At 30.5% G+C, this 9,951-nt stretch overlaps 2 protein-coding genes across 2 annotated transcripts; one reads left to right on the forward strand and one right to left on the reverse strand.

Annotated features, from left to right (window-relative positions):
• Positions 1 to 310: 310 nt before the first annotated feature.
• On the reverse strand, positions 311 to 2,691 carry LOC108218266 (myb family transcription factor PHL4). The gene is made up of 5 exons (XM_017391170.2): positions 1,825 to 2,691; positions 1,026 to 1,102; positions 865 to 913; positions 707 to 780; positions 311 to 610 (listed from the first exon to the last, which is right to left on the reverse strand). The coding sequence occupies exons 1-5, from the start codon at positions 2,264 to 2,266 to the stop codon at positions 539 to 541; spliced, it is 714 nt and encodes a 237-aa protein (XP_017246659.1). The 5' UTR covers positions 2,267 to 2,691; the 3' UTR covers positions 311 to 538.
• Positions 2,692 to 5,815: 3,124 nt separating this feature from the next.
• Positions 5,816 to 7,550, forward strand: LOC108216295 (uncharacterized). The gene is made up of 3 exons (XM_017389012.2): positions 5,816 to 6,045; positions 6,393 to 6,607; positions 6,956 to 7,550. Exons 1-3 carry the CDS (start codon positions 6,030 to 6,032, stop codon positions 6,989 to 6,991), a joined length of 267 nt encoding a protein of 88 aa, XP_017244501.1. The 5' UTR covers positions 5,816 to 6,029; the 3' UTR covers positions 6,992 to 7,550.
• Positions 7,551 to 9,951: the final 2,401 nt, after the last annotated feature.

The raw sequence follows: 9,951 nt of genomic DNA on the forward strand, positions 1-9,951 counted from the left end.
TCCAAAGACAAAAGCTGAAAAAGAACTCCATTTTTCATTTAAAATAGAAAAAATTCAAATGGACATAAAAAGATAGTGTGTACGAACAAATACTATTCTAAGCATCATCAGGGATAACACTACAACACTACTAGCAGCATCACTAGAAAGGGGTTAGTGATGTTATTAAATCAGCCAAGGCATTATCAAATAATTCTACTAGCAAACAACTTAGCCACATAATCAAGCAACATTGAGAGTCCTTTAATATACCTAAGTTATGTCGGTTAATGAAGTAACATATTGTAAAAGAAAACTTGTATTACTGGGAGGTAATTGACAAGAAAAAAAAAATCTTAAACCACAACTAGTTAAAACAATCTTAAATTTCAAAAAACTCGTTCGCAATCACAAAAGGAAGTTCGATGCAAAAATAAATGAGAATAACCAGAACAAGCCCCAAAATTAAATAACCAAGATCGAAGCTTTAAATTTCATCCCCTCGTCAGGGGTCATTGCATGTAGCATTTGGAGTCTACGTAGCTCATGAAGAACAAACTTATACATCAGATTTCATATTGTTAACTGCATGGCCCTCATCAGTTGGAGCAATCCTATGACAGTTACGAATCTACAAATTTATTTAAATAAAGTCAATAATAATTTGTAAATTCATAGTAGATTATTGCAAGATAAATTAAGGCGAAATTTTTGGTAAAACACCTACCTCATTACTCTGATGCAATGGTTGATTTTCTCCCATGCTAGAACCAGAATTTGGCACATCATAAGCCTGAGCATCTGAGAGTTGTGAAGCACCGATACTTGTGTTATTTTAATTGTCAAATAAAATGAATTGAAAATGAGACTAATAGAATTACTTACTCGGGATTTGGATAGTATTTAAAGCTTTACGAACTTGGTTTCGAACCTTCTGTATGAGAAACTAATTATATTAGACCAATTCTTCTTAAAAAATTTGAGATAAAGATAATTGGACAAACAGTTTAAATATAAAATTTTCAAAATTTCTTTGATAACTTAACCTGGAGATGGCTCTTGGTTTGGATGATAGTGACTCCCTTCACGTTCATCTTTTGTAATACCGCCTTTGGCGTGGCTTCTACAAATATATTGAGGAACATTTATTTAAAATTGGTGAAAAAGTTGGATCTTTATAAAGTGGTTTTGTAAAAAAAATGATTCAAATAATAATTTAATGAAAATATTTTACAAAAGATTATGATAACTAAACACATATATGAGAAACATGAAATTAATGCTATAATCTTCATTAGATTAAAGAGTGAACAACATTTTCATTTCTTTTTTAAAAGTAATTATATGATTAGATTAAAATATTTATCAAATATAGATATAACACAAAAGATATTTTTAAATTTTAAAAAAAACTACAAACAAACAAATTTGGAAAAGATATTTATTATGTATACATGCACAATCTTTTCTCAATTTTCTGTAGTTTTGACGATCACTATTGAAGGGAAAGAAAAAATGATTTTCAACATTCAATTGAAATTACAGATTATGTAAACAACGTACAACAGTTCACAAATTCTTCTAATAAAAGTAGAGAACTAATAATAGATTACAAACGAAGACAAAACCAATCAATATTTAGACTATGACATAAAAATTCTTTTAGCACATAATATTTTTGCTAAAACTAGTGAAAATATATTTTCAGTCTCAACTAAACTCAAAATTTAACTCGTTTAATTTTTTTTAAATCCAGATTATCCTATATGTAATACAGATAGAATATGTATATACAATGTATAGACCACAAAAAAAAATATTAAAAAAATGAGACGAATTACTTACTAAAAAATCCGCCAAGCTCAAGGACAGCAAGATTGAAACGTTCATTAAGAACAGGGGTCCACTTGAGTCTCGGCTTGCCCATTCCAAAATTTGGATTCTTTTGTTCTTCAACATAAATGTTGCCCTCAATATTTCTCTCCAATTGCGCAACTTGACCCTCTTCATTTACCAAATAATGGGTCGCTACATGCTCTTGCCTCGCAGGGTTTTCTCGACTCACGGTTTGGTCATGAGAATTTCCATAGAGATTCTCAACAAATCTGGTTTGAATCGGTGTAAAAGGTGGGTTTTTCTCACTCATCTTGTTGACTTGATTGGAATTTTTCTTGTATTGGTGTGAAGTTGCCATCAATATTGGGGAATACATTTTTTTTCTTAATCTCTCAAGCTTGTAGTATATTTTTTTTCTTGTGTTTCTTGACCAAGGTTGGTACCCACTCATTCTATTTATAACAAAGATTCCACATGGTCAATAATTACATTAATATAAAGTATTTATTTTTATTAATCTATAGATATGTGATATATAAAAAAGTAAACGTTTCTTTCCAAGATTTCAACATCACAAAGGTACAATATCCCAAAAGATTGTATCTATTTAATATGAATTCATTTATATTCACTATGATTAACATAAACACCATTTAATTTGCGTGTTTAAGGGATGTGTATTCAACTGGGATTTTAATGGATTTTTTTAATCTACTGTTTTATTGAATTGTATCGGATTTTAATTTTGTGCGGATTCTTATAAAATGTCGCAGAGTTGATATAGATTCTTTAGGATTTAAGCACAATACATCAAAATCTCATGGATTTTGGTGGGATTTCAAAAAATTTAAAATACACTGACAATCCCACAAAATCCATCATTTAAGAAATCCAGAAAAATCTATCAGCATTTGTATATTATTGGATTTTAATGGATTTTAAAAATCCCAATTGAATATCATTGAATTTTTAAGTATAATTTAAAATCCTCATTAAATGCCACCAAATTTTTTAGCATAACTTATAATTCCAATCAAATATCCCAAGATTTTAATGAATTCTTAAACAATCTCAATTAAATACCCTCAGATTTCATGAATGAAAAAAATCCCTTAAAATCCATATTGAATACACCCCTAAAAAAAATAAGTTCTTACTTATAGTTTTTTTAGAATTTAAGCACAATCCATTATATGATGAATTAGTACTTTAAAGGTGAGATGATGTAGGCACAAAAAGCATCCTAGGATCATGAATAACTGATATACTAGACACATCAGCAAACTGTTCTTATTGTTCTCAAGGTTCTCATATATACCATTGTGATATATATATATATAGGCACAAAAAGCATCCTAGGATCTTGAATAACTGATATACTAGACACATCAGCAAACTGCTCTTATTGTTCTCAAGGTTCTCATATATATATCATTGTGATATATATATATATATATATATATATATATATATATATATATATATATATATATATATATTATAGAATAATATATAAAAAATATATTTTAACATGTATTTTAGTTAAATTTTATTATATATATATATTATATTTATATATATATATATATATATATATATATGTATGAAAATTACACGGAAAGTACGTCACATGTTTTAAGCCGATATAAATTTTAAATCAATCAAAATCAAAATACTTATATAAAGGAGAAGCGAGCGGCGTGTAGTTGGGGCCTCTCAGTTAGCTCCATTCTATTTTTCTAATTTTCTGGACTTTTGGGATTAAACATATTAAAAATAAAAACTACATTTTTTTAGTTTCAGATATATTGGAAGCATGTTCCAGAACTAACTTTTCAAAATATCAACAAATAAAATCTACCTACCTTTTGTTTTCTTTTTTTAACATAGGAACCCGCATCCACTACCCTTCGGGTGCGCACTGGGTAAACCCACGAGCTCACGCAATAGCCTGCAAACCACGTGAACCAAGGTAAACCGCACTTAAGCGACAGACTCTGGTCCAGGAGGCATAATCACAAATTCTGCCTCCTTCGGGAGTCGAACCTGTGACCAAGAGGATACAAGTCCCCTCTTTAACGAGCTGGACCAACCCTTGCGTGCCCTACCTTTTTTAGTATCAAAATAACCGGAAGAAAGTTTCAAATTATAGTTTTAATTTCAAAAAAATCAAAAATAAAAAGTACCTTTTTCAGTTTGATAAATTGGAAGAAAGTTTTAAAACAACCTTTTTCAATATATCAAAAATAAATCTACGTACCTAAATTAATATCAAATCAGAATTTGAATTTTCTTTTTAATTATTTTGATACGTGAAAAAGCTTTACTTTTCTTCAAAGACTATGACTATATTTTTGGAAATGGTGTATATGAAAAACAAAAAATATATTTGGTAAGACGGTCTTTTCTCAAATCACCTTCTATAAATTGAGGTCAGGCATCATAAAATTTAACATAAACAATTTTTTTTGTACCTGTTTATCTTCTCTATCTAATACAATAATGAGTTCGACTATATTAGATACTTTGAATAACGATAGAGATGATTGCATTGACTGATAAGAGTAAGAGTTTATCGGACATGGGAGCCGACAAATCCAAACACGGAAGAAGAGTATAGTCTTGACATGATATTGATGGATGAAAAGCTCAATAAATAAACTGTTAGTGATATATGTTTGTTGGTTATTCTTTTATAATACTCCCTCCATTCCTATATATTATATATATTAGTCGTTTTATACTTTTGTTATTATTCTTTTATATTTGACGTTTTATATTTTCAATGCACATTAATTGTCATCTTTTCCATCAAATGCCCCATGTTCATGGACTTTTTATTTCCAACAGTTTAAGCTCTAAGGGCATACAAGTAAAAACAATATCATCATTAATGCTTATTGAAAGCCCCTTATTGGTCTCAACAAAATAGCTTAAAACGACTAATAATAAGGAACAGAGGGAGTATTTGTTTTGTTTATCGGACATGTTTATTGTTGGTAATTTTTATATGGTTTATTTTGTATACAGAAAAATATTATTCATGCAACACTTTCACAATATCTGTTTGTTCGGTTCAAGTACCTTTTAAGTGAATGTTGTTTATACAGTATTAAAAAAATAAAGATTTTAAACTCCATATTTTATATATAATATTATTTTTATCTCTATTTATATAGATTTTGGTGGTTGCTTGACATACATGGGTGGCATCAAATCTGTCAGCGATTGGAAAAATAGAGATCTAAGAACATGCATAATGCAATCATATGGAGTAAAAAAAACTTTAATATTTAAGGCAAAGCTTAAAGCTGCTCAACATGCCATCATGCGGAGGTGTTACGACTCTCAAAAAAGTTGTAATAGATACTGGTATGCAAAGTTTTATATTATCTTCAATTAGAACATAATATTTATCCCTATTAAAACTAGGGATGGTTTCGGAGTTACATCCCAATATCCTTTAGACTTTTACGTACCTATGTTTTTTAAGTTTACTGTCTGTTTTATTTGGTCAATGTATGTATATGGCTAGATGTCATCAATCACTTGTGTTAAAAAGCCGTATGCTTTTTATATTCAAGGGTGGTGAATATGTCTAAGAAGCCGTGTTTGGAAAAATTAATGACAATGTTAGTGAAGAACATGATTACTTTAAAAAAACACAAATAAAATTAAAGTTCGTCGTGCTTTAAATCGTTAATTACATGTAGAAATTTATTTTCATTTTTTCACTCATGAATTATAGTTCAATTTTGCAATTTTAAATATTAATATTGGTATTGTATAGAGATGTTTATAATATAAAATTTATTTTATTCTACAAATATTAATTTTGATCATTATTATAATGTTTATAAACCGTCGCAAATTAATTTTATTCTACAAATATTAATTTTAAAAACAATATTTTTTGAATGAGCCAGGAGGGATACAGCTAAACTTTGTTCTTTATGGAAAGAGTAGTGGCCGGCATGCCGTATAGATCTCGAGTCGCCCAACTCTATTTTATTTAAGAGGCCTGCCTTTTTGTATCCCAACTTGCGCGAATCTTTCTACAGTATCATATGGTACTTAGCTTATTTGCCTTTATATTAATCTCCAGATCTAAATGGTACACATATTCAAAACGCTGGTGCCAAGCTGATTTGTACAACTTGCAAATCTCCATCCTTAGATGCCCCTCAAGCCACAACTGCTGCTAGCCTGCTACTATGAAGCTCCCTGAAGGTCAGTGTGTACCTTTTTATCAAGATCAATGTGTTCTTAGATTCGTTTTTGCAAGTTATAATTCGTGTTACATTAGATCCAACCATACAGTTATGGATATACGAGCAGTGACGGAATCAGATCGGCCCTGTTAAACTTAAAATTAGATAGAGTCTAGTAATATTAACTATTAAGTACCTTGCTTTTGTTTGACTTCTTACATGTAGATCTGAATCTAGAACAGATTGCTAAACTTATCGGTTAAGTTCATGTGCTTCGTTGTTTGATTGTGAAGGCTCTGTGTGGTGAAATACGTAAATGAAAGTATGAATTTTATGTGACTTGATATAATTTCTTTTGTTTGTCAGAATCTGGATTCGATCTCTTAAGAGACTATAATTGGTCAGCAAAAGACACTGAATTTAAGATATTTGAGAAAAAATTGATGAAGGAAGAGCTTGATCGATGTAGAAAAAAAACCAACGCGCAGATAATGTTTATTGCGTACACAACTGGATCTTTTAGAGTCGGATTTACAATGCCAGGTGGATACCCTCAAAATCGAGAACCTGATGAAGAGAAGGTACTTCTTTCAAAAAAGACAGCTTTTAATGCATTTGTGACTACATACGGATGCATTGTCTTTGGTATTATCGACATCTTCTCTTTTTCTCTAGCTGATTGCATCTTTACACGAAGATACCGACCAATCGTCTACACATCAACAGTGCTCAACATCATTTCTGTTACGGCAATGATGTTGACTTTTATTACCGGAACATATAACATTGTTTCTGTCATAGCAATGATGTTGACTTTTATCACAGGAACATATAACGTTGTTTCCGTCATAGCAATGATGTTAACTTTCATTGCAGGGGAACATATAACGTTGTTTCTGTCATAGCAATGATGTTAACTTTCATTGCAGGAACATATGTCGTGCTATCTCACTCACCAGCTCTAGCCGTTATGGTCGTAAACTAGTGATGGTTGTCGTGTAACCAACACTCAAATAATAGTTACTGCACTAATCCGCACTTATAACTACGGTAACTTTTACGATCATTTTTGCAACGCCCGGTGGATACCATCAAAGTGGAGAACACGATCAAGGCTTCAAAAGCGAGCTTTCAATGCATTCATGGTATCAGATGCATTAGATCTATGTACAGTTAAACATCTTCCTTATTCCTCTACTTCATTTAATCTATACATGAAGACACCAACCAAGTTTCAATACTCAATGCTGCATCAACGATGCTCAAGATTGTTTATTTTATCGCAAAGGTATTGACCTTTATCACGGGAACATATGTCGTGCTATCTCGCTCACCAGTTTTATCATCGAGCCATCACTGTTTGCATCATTTGTTGCTTTTCCTTTTTTCCTTGTCATTGTTTAGTGGATCAAGATGATATATGATCATTAACTAGGACAGATTGACATCTGAGTTTTTCTGTAGTTTCCTGTGTTCAATGTATTTTCTATCTTTGAGATATTGTAATAGTAGTACTCATATCAATGTCGCCGTTTGACTAAACTTATTTTTCCGAAATGAGAGTTTAATTTTCCGAAATAAGGGCTTATTTTTAGAGAAAAGTATATACAACTCTAAATTTTCTGAAATAAGCTCTTTGTTTTCTTAAAGGACGAATATAAAACACCCCCTTAACATTTATATTTAAAAAAAATAACAAACATATGTATTTTTTTAAAAAATAAATGAGCCCTTAAATTTTCAATAAAAGCTCCCCAAACAGGGCCAATGTATGGTTATGGAATTGTCTCTTTTTTTTATTGCATGTATGTCAGCAATTCAACGTGCTAATTTGCTCTTTAATGTGAGGCAGAACTCATATTTGGGTGTTGGGCATACTTTTTTCTCTATGTTTTTGTGTATGCATCTTGCTTCCCGGTCAACAGTCGAATTTAGTTTCTCTCAGAACTAGAAGCATTTTCCATGTGTATCGCTGCGTGCCTACATCAGAAGGCACAGCAGGAAACTATTTGAGCTTCGATAAAACTGGAGGCTTGTTCTATGTAACTATCATGTGAGCTTCAAGAACCTAAAGGCTTGTTTGTTTTAATTATCAAAGAAAAGACACGGTGATAAGCTCGGCCGGCTGAAAAAATTTCGAGGGTGTTAGGCAATGCAAAGAGGGCCAATTTATTGGAAAATCACATATTTTATTAATAATATAAATAAAAAAAATTGTAATATTCAAATATTATAAGATAAACTTTAAAACATTCTTTTTTTTGCAAATAATGGACGGAAAAAGTATAGAGTAGATAACTATTTAGGGAAGTGGAGTTGGTCATGTTGGGGGATGGAAGTGGAGTCGTGCTTGCTTCCGTTCCCGTTTAAGTGTCATGTCAGTGATGTGCTATCTACACAACGAGTAGTAGGCCTAAGCAAGCTTTCTCGGATTTCTAATGTTCTTGCAAAAAGGCTCCAAGATCTATCATTGACAGATGTTGGAACAACGGCTACAAGTTGTGTGGTTCTTCAATGTTCTCATATTCTCTTCTCAAATTTTTAATTTTATTTGTAAATTATGAAGGAGAACTAGTTGGGGCCAAAGTTTGGATTTTATTTGTAAACTTTTAATATTTATTATAGTTGATTTAGGTAATACTAATTTGTGTAATAAAATGGTAAGTATGCTATTGACATGGAATTAATTAATTTGTGTATTAAACTTATAAATTTTGAAAGTTAATTTTACATGGGAAAATTTGCTAAATCAATAAATTAATTATCATTTCATTTCTTTGAGTAACCAAACAACTCAAATGAATGGAATGGTTAATTCCATTCCAACCATTAAAAAAAATAATCAAACAGGAGGCTTGAATTGATTATTCCATTCAACCTTCTTTCCATTCTCTCACTGTTTTGTTCCCAATTTCATTCCATTCCTAATAAATTTCATTCCTGCCAACCAAACACAATGTTAGTGTTTTATTAAAAAAGATAAAAGTATTACATCTTACATCTCGTAAATCAAAACTGACAATAGACAGCCTATCAAAACCGCCATAGTAGAGTGCTCAATAGTGTCAGCTATTTTTGACCGACCGACCGACACAATATGACCTCTTTAGTGTCGGTATTCAAATGATCGACGCTTTTGCCAATATAAAGCATCAATCAAGTGAAGCAACCGATGCAAAAAGCTTTGCCAAATTGGACAAAAGTGTCGGCAAAACACACAACGACGCATATAAGCATTAAAGGTGTCGGTTATCAGATTAATCGACACTAAAAGTGCGACTCAAAAGTCAATTTTGTACTAGTGATAATAAATATGATTGATTAAAAATTAAAATCCAATTGATTGGTTAAAAAAAAATCAAAATTTATTGAAAATAAATTAAATTCATTGATCAGTTAAATGATTACTATTTTATATTTAATTTTCATATAGATAATATTTGGAGTTTTGGTTAGAATTTCTATAAAAAGATATTAGTCCAATATTAATATTTTGAAAGAACAATTATGGGTGAGTATTCAACTCTGATTTTAAAAAATATAACAGAATCTTAGGATATTCAATTGGAATTTTAAATTATGTTATAAAATCTGGCGGTATTCAATTAGGATTTTAAATTATGCTTTAAAATTCGATGATATTCAATTGGGATAGTTTAAAACCCATTAAAATCTAATGGCATTCAAATGTTGATTAATTTTTTTTATTTCATAAAATGATGGATTTTGCGGGACTGTTCAATGTATATTAAGTTTTTTGAAAACCCATCAAAATCCATGAGTTTTTGAAGTATTGTGCTTCCTAAACTATCTATATAGACTTTGGGACATTTTATCTAGATTTCACACAAAATCAAAATCCGATACAATCCATTAAAATCCATAGATTAAAAATAATCTATTAAAATCTCAGTTGAATACAACC

The sequence above is a fragment of the Daucus carota genome, chromosome 4 (genome assembly GCF_001625215.2).
Source record: "Daucus carota subsp. sativus chromosome 4, DH1 v3.0, whole genome shotgun sequence".
NCBI lineage: Eukaryota > Viridiplantae > Streptophyta > Magnoliopsida > Apiales > Apiaceae > Daucus > Daucus carota.

Coding starts and splice junctions, on each gene's coding strand:
- LOC108216295 (XM_017389012.2), top strand. Junction 6,608..6,955: donor GAGAACCTGATGAAGAGAAG/GTACTTCTTTCA, acceptor CTTTCATTGCAG/GAACATATGTCGTGCTATCT.
- LOC108218266 (XM_017391170.2), bottom strand. CDS start 2,266: ATGAGTGGGTACCAACCTTGGTCAAGAAACACAAGAAAAAAAATATAC. Junction 1,103..1,824: donor TGAGCTTGGCGGATTTTTTA/GTAAGTAATTCG, acceptor ATATATTTGTAG/AAGCCACGCCAAAGGCGGTA. Junction 781..864: donor AAATACTATCCAAATCCCGA/GTAAGTAATTCT, acceptor CACAACTCTCAG/ATGCTCAGGCTTATGATGTG.